We start from the raw sequence: 21,458 nt of genomic DNA, 5'->3' as shown, positions 1-21,458 counted from the left end.
TTTTATTCCTTTTCTTGATGGTTTTCCTCAAGAGTTAGAACAATTCTGAGATACTTGAATAGCTACAACAAGATACATTTAGAGAGAATGATGAAGAGACACAGTGTTGTAAATGTAAAATTAATTTTTTAAGCACTTGGCAAAATATCAACCGTAGAAAAAAAATGAAACTGGTAAGTCACAGAAGGATTATTCCATAGAATAACTGGAAGGCAAAGCAAACAGCACATTTGGATACACAGGGATTTTTTGTGGCAGAAAAAGAATTCTGTGGTGTGAACTCTGAGACCAGTCCTCCTAGGAATCTAAGGAGAGTAGGAATCTGCTCAAAGAGAAAACCTTTCAGTGTATGTTAGAAGCATTATTCAGAAGACTTCAACTGAGACTCTTTTCAGAGTATTCACTATTGCACCATCTATAATTAGAAAGTCATAATTATAATAACTCAAATTTATAAGGTGTCTTGGCATGACGCACACACTTGTCATCCCTGCTACTGAGGAGGCTGAGGCTGGTGGATTGCTTGACTTTGGGAATTCTGTACTGGAATAGCATGAAAGCTGATCAGTTGTCCATATTAAGTCCAGCACTAATATAGTGAGTGGGGGTTGGGGGGAGGTATCCACTGGCCTGCTTAATGAGGGGGTGAACTGGCTTAGTTTGGAAGCTGATCAGGCCAAAGTTTCCTTGCTGATCAACAATGGAGTTGTGCTTGTGACTGGTGGCTGGACTTTCAGCTTGGGTGAGATGTAGGGGAGGTCTATGAAGGAAGAAATGAAAGGGAGAAAGAGAGGAAGGAAGGAAGAGAAGAAAGAAGGAAGGAAAGAAAGGAGGAAGAGAGAAGGGAAGGAAGAGAAAAAAACAAAAAAAAGTTTAATTCTTCAAGATTTATGTATTTTTTTTCCTTCCCAACAACTCTGATGAGGAAGGTAGTTATAAGTATTACTATCTCCATTACATAGGTTAGGAAACTGAGTCTTAGAGAGGTTAAATAACTTGCCTGTGGTCACCCAGTTAATATCTGTCAAAACTGGGATTCAAATCCAAGTCTCCTAACTCCAAGGCCAGACTTTGTTACATCATGCCACCTGTATATTAGATGAGCTCAGAATTCCTCTGATCCTCAAGGGAAAGTATCAAAAGAAGCAGTAAAATAAGGTAAACTTTCCATCACCGTCACAAGGCCCTGCCAGAAACCTCAGGTGAGGAGGGAAACAGAGCATGTTGTATTAACTTTTTATCTTGTGGATCTGGCGTATGGCAGAATGCCATCTGGCCTCTGGCGTGTCCTAATGGCAGTCTTTAAGAAAGGAGATAAAGACAGGTTGGCAGAATATCAGTTCTTCACTTGCCTCCCTAATGTCATTAACTGGCTCCAAGGGAATATAATGGTAGGTAAAAACAATGTTATAGGAGGAATAAATTCCTTAGAAACAGAACTGAGCAGAGTAACCATGGCAAGAATCCCTAAACTAGGAAGGTAGGCATGGCAGCTGTACTACGCTAGTCACTGAAGAATCATTTCACACTTGTTTCCAATGTCTTAAGAATTTTATTGCAAAATGACTTCTATTAGGGCAGTGTCATTTGGGACATTCCTGTATGGTGCCACCCTTTCCTTGCCTCCCACTCATATTGAAGCACTGATAAATAATAACAGAACTATGGCAGTGAAAACAGGAAGGCAAGATGACAGATACACAGTACCTTTCCTAGATCCACCTTTCAAGTCATTGCAGGGAAAAACAAACAAACAAACAACTTTTTCTATAGGTCCCTCCTGAGCTTTCTTGCTCACATTGTGGGAGCTTTTCTCTGTTGTATATAGCTTGCTTTGTATATATTTGTTTGAATGTTGTCTCCCCCATTAGATTGTAAGCTCCTTGAGTGGATGGGCTGTCTTTTGCTTCTTTTTGTATCCACAGTGTCTGGCACACAGTAGGCACTTAAGAAATGTTTATTGAATTGACTTGAAATCTTTAACTGTGGATGAAGCATCTTGGATAAAAGCCGGTATGGTAAAGTAGACGAAATGCTAGTCAGGAGTTAGGAAAACCTGGGTTCAAATCCTACCTCAATTACTTACTGGATCTGTGACCCTGGCAAATCACTTATCTTCTCTGGAACTTAGTTCCATCCTACAGATAAGGGGATTGGACTGGGTAACCTTTAAAGTCTGTTGCAACTCTAAATCTATGATCCAAAAATAAATTAACAATCAATAATTATTCTTTAAGCACCTACTATATGCCAGGTATGTCCTATGAAGACTCTGGGGATTCAAAGACAAAAATATACCTGGACCAAATTTTTGTAACCTAACAGTAGCATAGCAAACACACTATGTCTTCAGGGCAAGATTTATTTCCCCATTTTGTTTCCGATATCTTCTCAAAAGAGGAGGAAGAGAACATTTTGAAGAGACAGTGTGTTAGATAGTAGAAAGAGTCCTCTGCACTCAGAGGACCTGGTTTCGAATCCTACCTTAGATCCTTACCTGTAGAGTTGGGATCCTTTAATCTTATGTAAGGATGTTTTCAATGAAACATGAATGTCCATAAAGTGAATTAGGTCGTAAATTCATTGATGACAGCAGTAGGAAACAAGTCTATGGTGAGCACTTAATTAATAAATATCTTATGCAGCTTTTATATCTCCCATAGAATCCAACACAATGTTGGTCACATTCATCACCAGCAAATATTTGTTGATTGATATCAGAGTATCCTCAATGGAGAGAAAGAAATCAATAGATTAGGCAGTAGGTGGCTTAGTGGTCTTAGCAAAAAGAACCACATATTGTAGTCAAATGAAAAGCTTGGGGCTGGCCATTACACTGAGATGGATGTACCCGTGCTACACCAGTCTGCAGAAATGAGATTGGCTTCATTGTCTCTTCTATATCCTACATTAAAGACAATCATGGATGGCATCATTATGAGATATTACTATCAGTAAGAAAAGCAGTGAAAGAGAGATTTACTTGAGTGTTTTTCTGATGACAGATTCAGTTATAGAATCTTATTTGTCTTGGCTGATAAATTACTTGAAATCCACAATTAAAGAAATAAGGAGAGAGACCACAAATCAAAACCACCATTTCCTAGTCAGGCACCATGATTCAAGTTTCAGAATCTCCCAAGAAAGTGGAGGGGTCAAGAGAGTACAGAGAGAATAACAAAGGGTAGTTTTGGTGTTACAAGTATATTTTAGCTCAAAAGCAGCTCAGTGTATCTCAGAGTGAAGAAAACCATCCAATTCTGGAGAAGACAATAGGAGCTTTTGGTTTGAAGAGGAAAGGACGTCCTTTTCAAGTTGTGATCAAAACACCGAGAAAGCATTACTAGAATTGGTCTTAAGGGCTAATGGCTTTTTTTGGGGGGGGATCCACATCTTTTTTTTAGTATCTTTAAGCTTTTGGCCAATTATAACATTATAATGCAGTTCACATGAACACACACACATATAGTGAATTAGATTACTATACCTGAGTTTTAATATCTTCATATGTAAAATGTAATATGACATCAACAGCAATATATATAAAGATTATAATATTTGTAATTAGATCCTTCATTTGTCACCAGCTGCTCTGCTTTGTTTCAAGTACATTGTCCTCTTCATTATGCCCCTGTGCCTGGTACCTCTGGCATTTTCCCTCTGCTTTTAGCTTCCTTCTGTGTCGTCTTCCCCCATTATATTGTAAGCTCCTTGAAGGCAAGAATTGTCATTATTTTTCTTATTTGTATCCCCAGCACTCAGCACAGTACTTGCCACATAGTAGAAGCTTAGTAATGGTTATTGTATTGTATTGTAAATACATAGTATGAATATATACCATGCGTAATTTGTTTTACAATTTTTTTTACAAACTTTTACAATTAGGTGTAAGTACCACACCTAATTGTTATTAACAGCTTATATAAGATCAGTTAACAAATATTTATTGAATGCCTACTATGCACAAGGAGAAGTGGTTTTCATTGAATTCTTGGCATCCTAAGGTATTATTCCTGTTTTTTAGTGGAGGAAATTGAGACTAAATTGGTACTTAAGATTGCAAAGAACGTTAATGTACATTTATTTGAATGTTGTTGATGAATTGCTTTTTTCTTATACGTACATGATGTACCATTAACTTTAAATTGGCATGGAGGACAATACATCATGGGTCAATTGGATGTCCATCAAAGGATCAAAATAAATATCTTTTACCAATTTATATTGCAAATGATCTATAACTTAGCAGATACATCTCTGAGTGGTTTGTGGCTCAGAGAGGTTAAGGGATTGCTTATGGTCACACAGGTGATTTTGAACCTGGATGTTTCTGAATCTAAGTCCAGCATTCATCTGAATTATTCCATGTGGGAAGAAAGTAGACAATTCAAATCACTGAAAATACCTGATGAGAATAGTATATGTGGTTTGCTGTGTTCAAAAGACAGGAAACAACTGGGTCTGGAGGAGGCAATGTGATTCAGTGGAAAGGGACATAGATTTGAAGTCCGAGGATCTAGATTCAAATTCTGGCTCTACTAATTTTAGCACATGTAAGCTTGGGTAAGTCACCAACCTCTTTGGATCTGAGAATTCTCATCTATAAAACGAAGGAGGCTCAACTGGATGATCTTCAAAGTTTCTTCCACCCTAGATCTGTCATCCTTTGATCCTTTATTCTCCTAAGGCATTTTATTTCAACAGGATATATGGAAATATTATAACTACTGAGGTTATTTTTCAGTTTATTTTGCAAAACACTTAAAATTTCAGTTGGAAGGAAATGATATATAATAATTAAGACAAAATAAAACTATTTAGAAAACTTTTTCATTTTTCTGAAATGTGAAACCATTTACGTTAGAGTTAGGCAGTTTGCTCAGCTTCTAGTCATTTTTGTTCTTATTCTTATTAGAACATTTAAAGGAGCCTTTGGAAAACCATTTGTCTGGCCTGCATAAGGTGCGTTTAATCCGGGCAAATAAAAGGGAAGGACTAGTTCGAGCTCGACTTCTGGGAGCTTCTATAGCTACTGGGGAGATTCTGACCTTCCTTGACTGTCACTGTGAATGTCACGAAGGCTGGTTGGAGCCACTGCTGGAAAGGTAGGAGAATTTGTTTTAGTCAAAAGATTTGAAATTTAGTGAACCAAGAATAATCTTTCAAGAAACTCTCATCTTTGTTTCTTTCCTTAATGTTGCTCATTTAAGGTGCTCATATCAGTAAACTGACTTGCACTTACCACTACCAACAAGGACTTAATTAGTCTTTAGGTGGACATTTGAGAGTAGTTTGAGAACCTTGGAATTCCTTGCTATTAGGCAATTTGTGGCCTTCTTTACATTCACATTTCTACCCTACTAGTTCAGGCCCTCGGTTTCCTCTTGTCTTGACTATTATAATAGCTTTCTACATGGTTGGTCTCCTCCTCTTCCTCATCCCCCCTTTCTCCTCCTCATCTCTGCTTCCTCCTCCTCCCTCTCCCCATCTCCTCTCTCTGTCCTCACTCTAATCCATTTTCTATTCAGCTGCCAAATTGATTTTCTTAAAACATAGCTCTGACCGTGTCAGCCTTGATACTCAATACATTCTAGTGGCTCCCTATTCCAAGATGAAAAAATCTTCTGCTTGCCATTCGTAGCTCCTCATAATGTGGCCTCTTCCAACCATTCCAGTGTTCTTCCATTCTCATCCTTTATACACATTCTATGATCCAGCTTCACTGGTTTATTCAGGTTGCGTTCTTACTCGGGGCTCTGTCTCTTGACTTGGTGCCTTTTCCCTGACTGTCCCTGATACCAGGAATGTTCTTTCTCAACTCCTGTGCCTGCTGGATTCCCTGGCTTCCTTCAAGTCCCTGATTAAATCCTGCTTTTGGAAGGAGGGTTTTCAAAGCCCCTCCAACTACTCTTCTGAGATCCCCTCCCATGTACTCTGTGTATATCTTACATATTCCTAGTTATTTACATGTTATCTTTCCTATTAGAATATCAGTTTCTTGAGAGCAGGACTCTTTTTGCCTTTATTTGTGTCCCTAGGGCTTAAAACAATATCTGGCACATAGTAAACTCTTAACAATGCTTTTTGATTGATTAGTTGCTAAGCCTATAGTCCTGGATTGCCTTATATGCATGTTTTGGTGTTAGAAAACCCTAGGTTCAGTTCTTGGCTCTGCCACTTAATAGTTGTGTAACCTTGAGTTTAGTCCTTCTTAGCCTCAGTTTCCTTATTTGTAAAATGGGGATAGATTTAACTCATAGGATTATTAGGAAGATCAAATGACTGGAAAGGACTTTCAACATTGAAATGTACAAATAGATGTGTAATCTCATCAGTTTGGATATTCCATGCATGTCCATTATGTAGGACTTTTGTCCATATCCTCTAATAGTTTATGATAAAAGGTTCACCCCAAAGTACTGAAGGCCCTCCTTGTTTTCTTCTGCAAAGTTAATTGTGTCCGCTTGTCCCCTGCGCTTGCCACATGACAGTCCCATTGTTCTTCTACCAAATAGCAGGTGTTTCCCAAATGCTTGTTGAGTTATTGACCTCTTGACACCTCTTCTCACCCTATCCCAGATTTCCTTGATGACATCTTTTACTGCTGTTCATCTTGGAAGTTGCTTATGGTTATATGTTTTGTTTACTCATACCCTCTGTGTGATATTTATTTTTAATTCTTGGAAAATTGTTGTATTCCATGTCTTACTGCAATACAGCAGCTCTGGTAGGATGTTCATATTAGACAGTAGGACATTTGGAAAGCTTGGAGTTATTAAAGGAACTTTGTAATTTCTGGGGAAATTTAGCCTCTTCTTAAAAACACTATATAAATACAAACTTACATTAGAAGAAACAAGTTAGAGTTTACTTATGTTCCTTTAAAATAAAAAGATCCACTTTTTCCATAGGAAAAAAACTTTAAAATAAGTAATGGCATCTTGGAATGTGACCAATGTGTCAAATTCTCTTTCTGGTTTCCTTTACATAATAAATCTGTAACTGTGATAAGTGCCAGTGCTAGGGAAAGAATGCTATCGGTTCTCTGCCCCTGGCAGGGGGTACAAGGAAAAATTTTGGTGATCTGTATATCTGGTTGTTCCTGTGTTCCCTGGCCACTCAGGAAAATGGCACTCTTACATAGTTCTGACCGCCATATTGGGATTACATTTCTTTTTTTTCCCCGTTTCTCTTTTTTTTTTTGTTTGATCTTTCTTTTTTCTTTTTCCCAGTTACATGTAATAACAATTTTAAACTTTTGTTTCTAAAACTTTGAGTTCCGAATTCTCTCCCTTCCTCCCTCTGCCCCTACCCCCTAATTGAGAAGGCAAGCAGTTCGATATAGGTTATATATGTGTAGTCATGCAAAATATATCCATAATAGTCATGTTGTGAAAGAACACATAGACAAAAAATTGAAGAGAAACAAGGAAAATTAAAAAAATATACTTCAATTTCTGTTCAAACACAATCAGTTCTTTGTCTGGGGATGGATAGCATTTTTCATCACAAGTCCTTCAGAATTGTCTTGGATCATTTTATTGCTGAGAATAGCTAAGTCATTCATAACTGATCATCTTACAATATTGCTGTTACTTGGTACACAGTACATTTCACTTTACATCAGCCCATGCAAGTCTTTCCAGGTTTTTCTGAGAGTATCCTGCTTATCATTTTTTATAGTACAATAGTATTCTATCATAATCACATAACACAACTTGTTTAGCCATTCCCCAATTGATGAGCATTGCCTCAGTTTCCCCCCTCAATCCCCTAGAAGTGAGCTGTTATAATTACTTTTGTACATATAGGCTCTTTTCATTTTTGTTTTTTATTTTTTGGGGGATATAGACCTAGTAGTAGTATTGCTAGGTCAAAGGGTATGATAGTTTTGTAGCCCTTTGAGTATAGTTCCAAATTGTTCTACAGAATGGTTGAATCAGTTCACAATTCCACCAACAATGCATTATTCTTTTCCCCAGTGCCTTCCTACATTGTCATTTACCTTTTCTGTCCTATTAGCCAATCTAAAAGTATGAGATGGTACCACAGAATTGTTTTAATTTGTATTTCTCTAATCAGTAGTGGGTGAGAATGTTTTTTTTTATATGTCTATAGATAGCTTTGATTATTCACTTGAAAACTGATCATATCTTTTGACCATTTATCATTTGGGGAATGACTCTTATTTTTATAAATTGGACTCATTTCTCTATGTGTTTGAGAAATTAGGCCTTTATCAAAAAAACTTGCTTCAAAATGTTTTTCATAGTTACTGTTGCTAACTGGATTTCCCTCCATCCTGTCTCCCACCCCCACTATTCTATTCTCTCTCTCCTTTCACCGCATACCTCCTCAAAAGTGTTTTGCTTCTGACTAGCCTCTCTCCTAATCTGTCCTCCATTCTATTACCCACTTTCTTTTATCTCCTTCCCCTCCTACTTTTTTTTGTAGGGTAAGATTGATTTCTGTACCCAATTTAGTGTGTATGTTATTCCCTGTTTGAGCCAATTCTGATGAGAGTAAGGTTCGCTTATTCCCCTCACCTACTCCCCCTTTCCCTCCACTGTAAAAGCTTGTTCTTGCCTCTTTTATGTGAGATAATTTACCTCATTCTACATCTACCTTTCTCTTTCTCCCAGTACCTTCCTCTCTCACTCCTTAATTTTATTTTTTTAGATGGCATCCCTTCATAGTCAACTCACACCTGTACCTTCTGTCCATATATATATTCTTTCTAACTACCATAATGATAAAGGTCTTATGAGCTACAAATATCATCTTCCCATGAAGTTTAACCTTATTAAGTCCCTTATGGTTTCCCTTTCCTGTTTACCATTTTATGCTTCTCTTGAGTTTTATATTTCAAAGTCAAATTTTCTATTCAGCTCTGGTCTTCTCATCAAGAATGCTTGAAAGTCCTCTATGTCATTCAATATCCATTTTTTCCCCTGGAGGATTATACTCAGTTTTGCTGGGTAGGTGATTCTTGGTTGTAATCTTAGCTGCTCCAGAATATCATATTCTAAGACCTTTTATCCTTTAATGTAGAAGCTGCTAAATCTTGTGTTATCTTGACTGTGGCTCCACCATACTTACATTGTTTCCTTATGGCTGCTTGCAATAGTTTCTCCTTGACTTGGGAACTCTGGAATTTGGCTATAATATTCCTGGAAGTTTTCCTTTTGGGATCTCTTTCAGGAGGTGATCAGTGGATTCTTTCAATTTCTCTTTTACCATCTGGTTCTAGAATGTTGGGGCAGTTTTCCTTGGTAATTTATTGAAAAATGTTATCCAGGCTCTTTTTTTGATCATGGCTTTTAGGTAGTCCAATAATTTAAAAATTATTTCTCCTGGATCTATTTTCCAGGTCGGTTGTTTTTCCAATAAGATATTTTACATTGTCTTCCATTTTTTTCATTCTTTTGGTTTTGTTTTATTGTTTCTTGATTTCTCATAAAGTCATTAGCTTCCAATTGCTCCATTCTAATTTTTAAGGAATTATTTTCTTCAGTGAGCTTTTCCCATTTGGCCAATTCTGCTTTTTAAGGCGTTCTTCTCGTTGGCTTTTTGGACCTCTTTTATCATTTGGCCTAGTCTTTTTTTTTAATTTTTAAATTTATTTTAAAATTTATTTATTTTTAGTTTTCAACATTCACTTCCATAACATTTTGAGTTCCAAATTTTCTCCCCACCTCATCTCTCCCCCCACCCCGAGATAGTATGCATTCTGAATACTCCTCTTAATCTGCCCTTCCTTCTATCTCTTCCCCCCTTCTCTTATCCCCTTCCCCTTCTATTTTCCTGTAGGGCAGGATAGATTTATATATGATTTTGAAGGCATACTTCTCATTGGCTTTTTGGACTTCTTTTGCCATTTGGGTTAGCCTATTTTTTAAATTGTTATTTTCTTCAGTGTTCTTTTGGGACTCCTTTAGCAAGCTGTTGACTTGTTTTTCATGATTTTCTTGCATCACTCTCACTTCTCTTCCCAGTTTTTCCTCTACTTCTCTTACTTGCTTCTCAAAATCCTTTTTGACCTCTTCCATGGCCTGGGACCAATTCATATTTTTCTTGGAGGCTTTGGATGTAGGAGCTTTAGCTTTGTTGTCTTCTTCTGGTTGTATGTTTTGATCTTCTTTGTCACCAAAGAAAGATTCTATGGTCTGACTTTTTTTGCACTGTTTGCTCATGTTCCCAGCCAGTTACTTGAGTTTTAAACTCTTTATTAAGGTAGGGGTCTGCTTCCAGTGTGGAGAATATACTGTCCCAAGCTTCAGGGGTTTTGTGCAGCTGTTTTCAGAGATACTTCTAGGGACCTGTAAATTTTCAGTTCTTCCAAGGTGGTACAATCAAGGGCAAGGTGTTTACTCCTTTCTTGGCCTGGGCTCTGGTCTATGAATGACCACAAGCAGTCTTTTCTGCCTTGGAACTGTGAAAAGGATTTACTCTTCCCTACCACCACAAACTCCACCATGCCAGCACTCTTCCTCACCCCAGGATCACCACCCAGAACTGCAGCCCACATCCAAGCATGGGCAAAGCAAGAGAGTCCTGCCTTAGCACCAGCAAGAAGATCCCTGCAGTTCCCTTCTGATCAGCCACTAGATTCCCTCTCGGTCTGTGGGCCGAGCTCAGGAAGCAGCTGCTGTCCCATGGCTGTGCCTGAACTGGGACTGGGACCGAGCTTCTCTCTGACCATGGTCACAGACTTTTCCTACTGACCCTCTAAGTTGTCTTTGGTTTTTGGAGGTTGAGAAGTCTGGAAACCTCCACAGCTGCCCATGATTCAGTTGCCTAGTCTGTCTTTTAATGTGTTATTTTCTTTAATATTTTTTTGTGTTTCATTTACCAAGCTGTTGACTCATTTTTCATGATTTTCTTTTATCACTCTCATTTCTCTTCTCAATTTTTACTTTACCTCTCTTCCTTGACTTTCAAAATCCTTGTTGAGCTCTTTCATGGCCTGAGATGAATTTGTATTTTTCTTGGAGGCTTTGGATGTAGGAGCTTTGACTTTGTTGTCTTCTTTTGTGTGTGCGTTTTGATCTTCCTTGTCACCATAGTAACTTTCTATAGTCAGAGGGTGTTTTCCGTTGTTTGCTCATGTTCCCAGCCAATTACTTGAGTTTTAACTGATTGTTAAAATAAGGGCTCTGCTTCCAGAGTGGAGGGTATACAGTCCCAAGCTTCAGGGGTTTTGTGCAATTGTTTTCAGAGATACTTCTAGGGACCTGTAAGTTCTGCATTTTTCTAAGGTGACCTAAGGAGAGGTGTTTACTATTCTCCTGGCCTGTGCTTTGGTCTGTGAGCAACTACAGCACTGTTTTCTGCCCTGGAACTGTGATGAGGGTCCTGTTCCACTGAGGATGCAAACTCTGGCATGCTGGTGCTCCTCCTTGCCCTGGGACTGCCACCATGAGTGTGACATGGATCCTAGTATGGGCAAAGCAGCAGAGTTCTGCCTCAGCAAAAAGGCCCCTGGCATCTCCTTCTGACCAGTTGTTTGACCTCCTTACTGTCTGTAAGCTGAGAGCTCTGGAAGCAGCTGCTGCCGCTGCTGATTCAATATCTCCCAAGGCCTATTTCTGGTTTCCTGGGGCAGGGGCTGGGGTTGTGCTAGCATGGCCTACACTGGACTGTGCTCCACTCTCACGAAGGTGCAACAGATACTTCCTGCTGACCTTTGAAGTTGTCTTGGGTTTCGAAATTTGTTTCAATTCATCTTTTTGTGGGTTTTGCTGTTCTATAATTTGTTTAAAGTCATTTTTTGGAGGTATTTGGAGGCATTTGGGGGAGAGCCTTTATTTCACCATCTTGGCTCTGCCTCTACTGGGATTATATCTCTTACCAGCAGTAACTCTCAGTGCTTTTTAATGTCATATCAATCTATATCCTAGGACAACCACACTGGCCATGTTGGCCTCATCTTACTATGTAATCTTAACTAGGTATTTTAATCCTATGTCTTGGTTTCCTACTTCACAAATGGAAGAAAATAGTTGCATATTATATAGGGATATGAGCAGGTAGGTGGCACAGTAGACAGAGCTCTGGAAATCAGGACATCAGGAAGACCTGAGTTCAAATCCAGCCTCAGATACTTACTTGCTGTGTGATCCTGAGCAAGTCACTTAACCCTGTTTGCCTTAGTTTCCTCAACTGTAAAATGAGCTCAAGAAGGAAATAGCAAACCACTCCAGTTATCTTTGCCAAGAAAACCAAAAATGGGGTCACAAAGAGTTGGACATGACTGAAACTTCTGAACAACAACATCTGCAATAAGAAATGTAGGGATGTGATGTGAGTAACATTTTTTTGCTGCGGAAAAAGTTACTTAAGACCTTGAGAGGAACTGGGAAGGTGATGGGTACCAAGGACAGCTCTACTTTGGCCAGACAGTGCCATTACATTGAGAGTAACCATTGAGAGTAACCTTGACCCTGGTTGGAAGGTTCTCAGAGCCAAATCACTGTGCTGTTGACCTCGGAATCTAACTCAGTAAAGCACATCCAAAGCAAAGCTATTTGCTGTTAATTCATCAGATGTGTTAATAGTTTAGAAGCTGAGTATCTAGCAGGTTGAGGATGTTCTGTTTCTGATGGAAATTCATGAATCAGAATTTGGATCTGGACCAGGCCATACTAGACCAAGCTCAGGGGGAGTCTTTAGGCAGGCTTTCTCTGTAGAGAATAGGTCCATTTAGAAGGCTCCATGACAGTTTTTGCACTGGCCCTCGGGGTTCTGTACTATTATGTATACTTGAAGCCTGTAGAATATTAATCTAACCCTCATGGATATCTTTGGAATTGAATTGGTTTCCCTAACATCTGCTTAATGTGGCAATAATTCTAGACCACAGTGGCCTAGATTTGAGCCATTGGGTTTGACCAGAATCAGAACTGCCTTGGCTATGGTAGTCATAATGAACACTTAATTAATGCTTTAAAGTTTGTCATGCACCTTACATGTTTCATGTGATTCTCACAACAACCCTTCAAGATGGTTGTTCTTATTATCCCCATTTTACAGATGAGGAAACTGAGATTAAGAGAGGTAAAGTGACTTGCTCAGGGTCATAGAACTGGTGATTGTTTAGGTAGAATTTAAACCCAAATCTTCCTGAAACTGAATCCAGTACTCTTATCCATTATGCCACACCACTTCACTTACCTGTGTCAAGTTTGTCTTATTATATTCTGCTAGTATTTATTCTTTATAATCCATTGTTATCTAAAATATGGTGCAAAATAGAAGATAAAGCAGAAAGGACCTTCTAAATACTAGAACCTGTGGGTGCCTTAGCTATGCTCCCATTTTCTAGTTTCAGTTTTAATTCTGTAGACCACAAGCAGGATATGATTATTGTATTTAGCTCTTTTATTACTTAACAGCTCATATATATGCTTATATATGTTATTTCTCAGTTATATCATAAACTCATTGAAGACGAGAGTCGTGCTTTATATTTCCTTATATTAAAGTGCCTAGCACAGTGTGAATATTTGTAAACTGTGAAGTTCTATAGTTCTGTCCAACATGCTTTCATATACATGATTTCATTTGATCTTCTCATCAACCATTTGTGGTAGGTAAAGCAGATATTATTATCCCTATTTAACAGAGGAAGACACCAGTCCTTGAATGTCAAGTGAACAAGTTTAAATATGATCCTATACATGAGCACTAGCAAAGCCATTATAAATTCTTAAATAGGGTAGAGACATAATGAAAGTAGTATTTTTGGACAGGATTATGCAGAAGAAGACCATAGAGCACAGGAGACTAGTTAAGAGACTATTACATCAATTTGAGCCCGAAGTGATGAAGGTCTGGGCAATGGCCAGGAAATATATATGTCTGTCAACAACACAAATAGACTTTGATTAGATTCCAGAGCTGAACAAAAGAGGGTTTTGTACTTTTTATTTGTATTAAATCATACATTAACTTATCAATCAGTAACAGAAGTATAAAACACAATCTGCTTAACAAGTTTTAAACAGGATCCAAGGAAGCCTATCATCTTAATTTTCTTCTTTTTTTCTTCTCTCTCTCTCTCTCTCTCTCTCTCTCTCTCTCTCTCTCTCTCTCTCTCTCTCTCTCTCTCTCTCTCTCTCTTTTTGGCTATGCAGTAGGGTTAAGTGACTTGCCCAGGGTCACACAGCTAGTTAAGTGTCAAGTGTCTGAAGCCAGATTGTAACTCAGGTCCTCCTGACTCCAGGGCCAGTGCCCTATCCACTGTGCCACCTAGCTGCCCCAGACCTTAATTTTCTGATTACCCTCCTAGGAAATTCACAGTTATGGTTACTTGAAAAATCATCAATAAGCTTTTATTTTGTTACTATACCAGATGGAAATATAACCAATAAAAAATAGGCAGGTGGGCTTCATGAGAATTATATTAATGACAAGATCAAGATGATAAAAATATTAGAAAGTCAAAGCAAGGCACTATTATGCCCACTTTATAAATCTGGTTTCTGACCTGATCGCTTAAATGAGGCTGCTTTTTCCAAAGTTCCCATTGATTTTTTTAATTGCCAAAACTGATGACCTTTTCTCAGTCCTCAACCCTCTTGATCTCTCTGTGACCTTTGACACTATTGATCCCCATCTCCTCCTGGATACTTTCCCCAATCTGGGTTTTTGCGGCACTGCTCCTTAACCTCTCTGACTGCTCCTTCTCAGTCTTCTTTGCTAAGTCATCATCCATACCGTATCTCTTATTTAGAGGTGTTTATTGCTGTTTAGTTGTTTTCAGTTGTGTCTGACTCTTCATGACCCCATTTTCTTCTGACATCTAGGCTGTGCTTTACTCATGCTTTCCCTCTGCCCAATCCTAGCCTGCCAAACTCTTATTTGTTTTTCAAGGTTTATCTCAAGTTCTACCTTTACAAACTTCTGTATCTTCCAACTAAATGTCAGATTCTCCTCCTCTGAAACCGCAACACAGTGTTCTTTTGCCAAGGCACTTACCACGTTGTGCCCTGTGTTAAAGTGATTTACATACTTGTATTATACCCCCCTTTTCGATTTTAAGCGCTGTAAGGCAGAAATTCTGCCTTACTCCTCTTCATAGTACTTTGTACAAAGTAGGGACTCAAATACTGGTTGAATTGAATTCTGTGCTTCCTTCAGGACCCAACTCAAGGCTTACTTTCTTCGTGAACTTTTTCTAGACTGCTTATACTTGGTCCACAAGGGTCTTTTCCTTACCATATGGCAGTTATGTTTTTGTAGCCTGAATTCACACTTGGACTGACTTGAATTTTCTTGAGTGGTTTTACTGGCTCCCTAATATAACCATAAGTGCCTCAAAAAGAGGAATATCTTTTATATCTTTTGTATCTTTTGCAGCATTAGCACATTTGTGGGGCAAACAGTAGGTGCTTCATAAATGCTTGGTGTGTGACTAATTCGAATAGCTAAAGACCAAGCTTAGACTATGGTAGCCAGGAAAAGCAATGATAAAAATCACTTTGGGGTTCTGTTTACAATGCTATTGTCATGGCTAATATTTAATTAAATATTGACTATGAATAAATATGTTTAGCTTTCTTATGTCCTACAGCAAGGACTAAAGGTTAAACAATATTCTCGTAGGATTTTAGTCTCAAAGGAGACTTTGGGGTTCTCTTTGGAGTTCACCTACCCAGTACAGGAATCCTGTCTCCAATATCCCCAACATTATCAACAAAATTCTACACTAACACTGACAGTGATGGCAAATTCACTGCTAGTGGGTGGCCAGTTCCATTTTTGGTCATGGTAGCATGACAAGTCTATTCCAAGTGTAAGTTTTTATTGAAAATTATGGACAATTATCTTTCAAAATAGAAGTGCAAACAGAGCTTCAATTTTCGAATTTACTAAGGGACAAATATCTGCTATTTTCAGGATTCATGAAGAAGAATCAGCAGTTGTATGTCCTGTGATTGATGTCATTGATTGGAATACATTTGAGTATTTGGGAAATTCAGGGGAGCCACAGATTGGAGGTTTTGACTGGAGACTGGTGTTCATTTGGAACGTAGTGCCAGAGAAGGAGCAAAAACGAAGGAGTTCCAAGATTGATGTCATCAGGTCAGGAATCATTTATCTCTGTTTTACATGATTTTTCATGCTTATTATTTTACAAATCAACTGTAACTATGACTCTTATCATGGACCTGTGTCTTTCTTCTTGACCTGGAGTATCAAACCCCTGGACTTGGATACTTGGATGCCCAGGGGACTTCATGAGAAAAATCTTCAGTTGTCTGCCACCTTGGTGTCAGCCCTTTCTGGACTACTATTTCCATTGACCTCCTTGAGAAAAAATTATTGTTGCAAGCTCTTGAGCTACCTATTGTTTAGCTATCCTTGTTCCCGTGTGTGTGTGTGTGTGTGTGTGTGTGTGTGTGTGTGTGTGTGTGTGCGCGTGCGTGTGTGCATATGTGTTTGTTGAATAATCAGGTACATTATATCTTGGATAGAGCTGTTAGTTTCAAAGATGGATAAAAACCTAATAAGGTCCCTTCTATTTATGAATCTATAATCCTGTAATCCTATGAAACTCCAGTTAAATCATAATTAAACCCTTTTTAACCCCATTTAATTGGGTAAGCTTGTGGACAGGTACAGAAGAAAAGTTAATAATGGTTAAGAAAACTATGTGTTCTTTTGAGTTTCCATTAGACTGCTTAGGTTCTCATTGAACTCTTACCCCAGCCCCCATTATGGGGTTCTGGCAAGTTTTTTGTTTTGGCAAGTTGATAAATTGTGTAAACTCCAGTTCATAAGGTGACAAGTTAATACTGGAGTAAGCAGTGGCCTGAGAAGTGACTTCCCCTGATTAAGACTTTTGTTGGCTCTGTAGGGTTTGTCTTTTCCTGGAAAGAAAGTGTTTGTCAAACTTGAAAGGTCAAAGTAAGTATCATAAAAGGGGGAATTAAAGCCTACTGGCATCCTGTTATGGTGGAAAGAGTGTTAGATTCAGAGTCAGGAGGGGCCTGGATTTAAATCCCCTTTCTGAACCTTATAAGCTGTGTGATCATGGGTTTAATCTGATCACTTAATGTCTCTGGGCCACAGTTTCCTTATTTGTAAAATAGTCATAATAATAATGTCTATCTCACAGTTGTGAGGTCAGATGAGATTATACATACACACACACACACACACACACACACACACACATATATAAATGTCCTTGAAAACTTTAAAGTGTTATATAAATGTTAGATGCTATATTTATTATAGAAAGGGAGCACTTTTAAATTATTTTATGTCTCCAGGCTAATGCTGTCCCAGAATACTCAGAAAAGACTTGTAAAAGTGATCATAGCAACCCTATTAATGATCTTTGAGGAATAATGGAGAATGAGGGGTGCCAAAAGCCTGTGGACAGTGAAGTAATGTCTCACTTTTCAGAAAGGGAGAAAAAATAGTTTCAGAAAACTATTGATTGTAAGTTTAATGTTGGACCTTAACAAAATTATAAATGTGGGATTACTAGGCAAAAGTTAACTTCTAAAAGAGATCGGTGATCATTAATGAATGCAAAAGCATTTATTAAGCAGTAACTGTTTGCCAAGCACTGTGCTAAGTGCTGGATATATAACTATGAAAGTCTATACAGTCCCTACACTCTATGAGCTTATATTCTCCAACCTATAGGAGAATGATACCAAAGAGGGATATTTATATTTGGAAAGTTAAAAGGAAAGTACATAAAGCCAAAGGAGAAGTAGACTGGCATACTCTGGAGTATGGTTCTAGAACTGGAAAGTAGATGGGGATGGGGAGGTTGTCCACAGTGTTTTAGAAGTAGATGGCTGGAAAGTGAGGTAAAGCTTAGTTGAAGCTGGGCCTAGTTGTAGTAGGTGACTAGGACAAATACCTATAAGTACTATGGGAGTCTTGGGGTAGGAATTCTGGAGATAAAAGGGGTAAGTCCACTGGAGCTTTGTTTCTGGTCTTGTAGGCATGGGCAGTGAACCCTTGATGTAGTGGGTGACTGAAGCAGCAATCAATCAAGGTGGGGCTAGAAGGCAGGAATTCTGGGTATGTAAGAGCCATGATGGTTTCACCAAGAACAAACCATGCCAAAAGAACATTCGGTTCTTTTGGGTAAACTGGTATTAAAAACTCTAACTAGTTGAAGATAGTGATTGTTCCTACCCGTTTCCCATAAGATTCCTTATTAAAGATCCCCAGTTACTTCAGTTTTTCCTTATGATGTGATTTCTAGAACTCTCACTGTTCTGGTTGTTCCCTTGGGGACGAAATCTGGTTTGTTAACATCTTTCTAAAATATGGCTCTCAGAAATGAACCCGTGTATTTCAGATGTGGGCTGACCAGTATAGGCTGTTATGTTTCCACTAGTCTGAACACCACGGTCTATTAATGGAGTCAAGATCGCATTAGCCATATTTTCTAAAAGCAGCTATGTGTCACATTGTTCATTGCTCATTTATATTAAGATTTTGTTAAATGGTAACTTCCAGGGTTTTTTTTTTTTAAATGAACTGACAAACTACATCTCCTGTAGCCTGTACTTGTACAAATTAATTTTTTAAATTAAGTACAAGACTAAATTTATCCCTCTTAAATTTGATGACCATGACAGTTTAGACATCATTCTGACCTGTCATTTTTTTTACTTTTGAATTTTTGAATTTTTTTTTTGAATTTTGATTTCTAGCTTTGGGTCAACTGTAAACTTGATCAGGTTTCCAAATCTGATATGCTGAAGTCACTGATAGACACACAAAACAGGACAGGATCCAGGCACCTCAGAAGAATCTGCCCCTTCTAAGTGGCATCAGTGCAGTAATCAAATTTTTGGAGGATAATTTTTACATCTCAAAACTCAAATTGGACTGAATAAGGGCCATTTTCCCCTCAAAATCTGACTCGTATATAAGCTGATTGTAGCTGGTAATTGATATTGTTTTTCTACTAAATACTACTGCAGAGCCTCAGTGGAGTACAGATGTTAACAGGTGATATTAGGCCAAAAGGATTTTAGATACAGGTCCAGTGGCAAACTGTGTATCTGTTAATCTGAGGACTAGCCTAACCAAGGTTGGAGAGGCCCATCCCTAGGCTGGCCGTAGGGTGATGAAATTTTTTTTTTTTTAGCTACAATGATTCTCAGAGACTCTTTACTGAGTCATAGAAGGGTTGCAGTCTGTGCCAGTACAAGGTGTACTCATGCTAACAATATTATAAGTCCCTGAAGGATTAAGTACCTATACATAATTTTTTTTCCCATTTCAGAGAGATCTAATTTGCCAATATCCAGGGCAGCCTATATTTGGATTAAAATGTGGTAGAAAAAAATAAACCTAGTCATAATAGAAGCTAATGGATAGCTGTAAGAAGGGTCAGAAGCTGTTAAACGTGGCTCCTCTAGAGAGAGGGATAGCACTTGTATATAAGAAGACAAAGAAAAGCTCAAATAAGTGGAAATGTCTCCCTTTTGCTTCCAATCTAAATCTGAGCTTAAGCCTGTTATGCTAACAGAATCAAAGATGTATCCATGATTGACTTTTTACAGTTGTCAATAGCTTTTTTCTGCCTGTATTAGAATCAATATGGAAATATTTTCTAGGTCCCCAACCATGGCTGGTGGACTGTTTGCTGTGAATAAGAAATATTTTGAGTATCTTGGATCCTATGATACAGGAATGGAAGTATGGGGAGGAGAAAATCTTGAGTTCTCATTTAGGGTAAGTGTTATAATTAATTATTTGAATTAAATTTTAGCAACATATTTAGCTGGCCTCTGTTGGATGTAACTATATAGACTATTCACAAAGAAGTGGGAATGCTCTCTCTATAACAATAGTCATCCATAGTAATGGATACACTAAACACATAACCTTTACTAGCTTTATGTCATAGCTTTTACTTGTGTGAGAGCTTAGGTTGCCCCATTCTACCAGGTGTAGACATTCACTAATTTTACAGACTGGTAACACCATCAGTAATTTAAAATAAAATAATTAGTTCTATATTGATTATAGAGATGCATCAGCAGCTAGGTGGTATAGTAGATAGAGTGCCGGGCCTGGAGTCAGGAAGATTCATCTTCTGGAGTTCAAATTTGGCCTCAGACACTTAGTAGCTGTGCGACCATGGGCAAATCACTTAACCCTGTTGGCCTCAGTTCCTCATCTGTAAAATGAGCTGGAGAAGGAAATGGCAAACCACTCTAGTATCTTTGCCAAGAAAACCCTTAAGTCTGAAAGTACTGAACAACAATAGAGATGGATCAGGGTCACTGTTAATTGAGACCCATTCCAGAGTCAGGAAGACCTGACTATATGACCATAGGCAAATTACTTGATCTTTGTATATTAGAGGCAATTTTGTAGAGCAGTTGTTCATCTGCATTATTAGAGGAAGTTTCCTTACTAGAAATTCCCTGCCAAGGGTAGGCAGATGACTGCTACCAAATCCTGTTGTGGTTATGTAAAAACCATTCCTATTTCTATAGCCATAGGCCATACAAAAACGAGTCTATACCATATTTGGCCAAGAGGGCTATAGTTTGCTGACCCTTGCCCTACAGTAATAAAATCACAGGTAGTGTGGACAGGAAAAAAAAATTCTGTTTATGTTTATTCTAAATAGTGACAAGAATTAATCACTCATCAGGTATTTATTAAATGCATGCTATGGGCCAGGGAGTGTATAGAATATTTAGGGAGGATTAACACCTGTGGTGTGAGAGGTTGCTGAGCCCTTTTCAGGGCTGCTCATCCACCTTTGGTGTCTGCCTTTCACCCAACTCTCACCTGTGCCTCCAAGTAGCTGTAGCATGCATAGTGGCCACACCCTGGTAAACTGTCTTGGCAGACAGGCTAAACCAGATTGGGGGTAACCAATAAACCTCAAACCTGTCAGTGTAAAGTTAAGGGACTGCGAAGACTTCCTCTGGAAGAATAGGTAGATGAGAACAGTTTGTTCCAGTGGGCCATGAAGGTAGCTGAAGCAGGTGCTGTGGAGTGCTTAGGGCTTGGTCAGACACTGAAGATGCCAAGGCCATCCACTGGACTTTGATGACTCTGAAAGAATGAGGCTGATGACTTTGTTTAACTGTGCCTCATTTAAATCCAATTCACACACAAGTCAAGACATCACCCTGTGATGTCATTGGTCCTCTCCAAAAAACCAAGGATGAACCGCTACTATGTACCAGGCATAGTAGTGTTAGATCAGTCTAATAGTAGTACTAAGCAATAGTTCCTGTATTAGAGCATGACATCTAACATGGGGAGATGGTAGGCCAACAGACTTCCTTAGTTACTTAGCTGCTTACCTGTGTGAGCGGTTTCTAATCTCACAGATGGCATTTTCCAAAAATAGGGGATACTTAAGATAGTCTGCTAGGTGATCCAGTGATATATGGACCACTCTACCTCTGAGGCAAACAGAGGTTAAGTGACTTCCCCAGGGTCACATG

General features: G+C 38.5%; 1 protein-coding gene across 1 annotated transcript in view; it reads left to right on the top strand.

Annotated features, from left to right (window-relative positions):
• GALNT12 (polypeptide N-acetylgalactosaminyltransferase 12) overlaps positions 1 to 21,458 on the top strand; it is a 49,261-nt gene that overhangs the window by 9,972 nt on the left and 17,831 nt on the right. Inside the window, exons 3-5 of the mRNA XM_020995593.2 lie at positions 4,916 to 5,105; positions 15,901 to 16,086; positions 19,602 to 19,719. Coding sequence (XP_020851252.1) covers positions 4,916 to 5,105; positions 15,901 to 16,086; positions 19,602 to 19,719 — 494 coding nt within the window. The remainder of the gene's footprint in view (positions 1 to 4,915; positions 5,106 to 15,900; positions 16,087 to 19,601; positions 19,720 to 21,458) is intronic.

This window comes from Phascolarctos cinereus, unplaced genomic scaffold, assembly GCF_003287225.1.
Source record: "Phascolarctos cinereus isolate Bilbo 61053 unplaced genomic scaffold, phaCin_HiC Scaffold_4;HRSCAF=312, whole genome shotgun sequence".
NCBI classification, from domain to species: domain Eukaryota; kingdom Metazoa; phylum Chordata; class Mammalia; order Diprotodontia; family Phascolarctidae; genus Phascolarctos; species Phascolarctos cinereus.
Note: the sequence above shows the minus strand (reverse complement) of the source record. Positions and strands in the feature narration are given on the sequence as shown.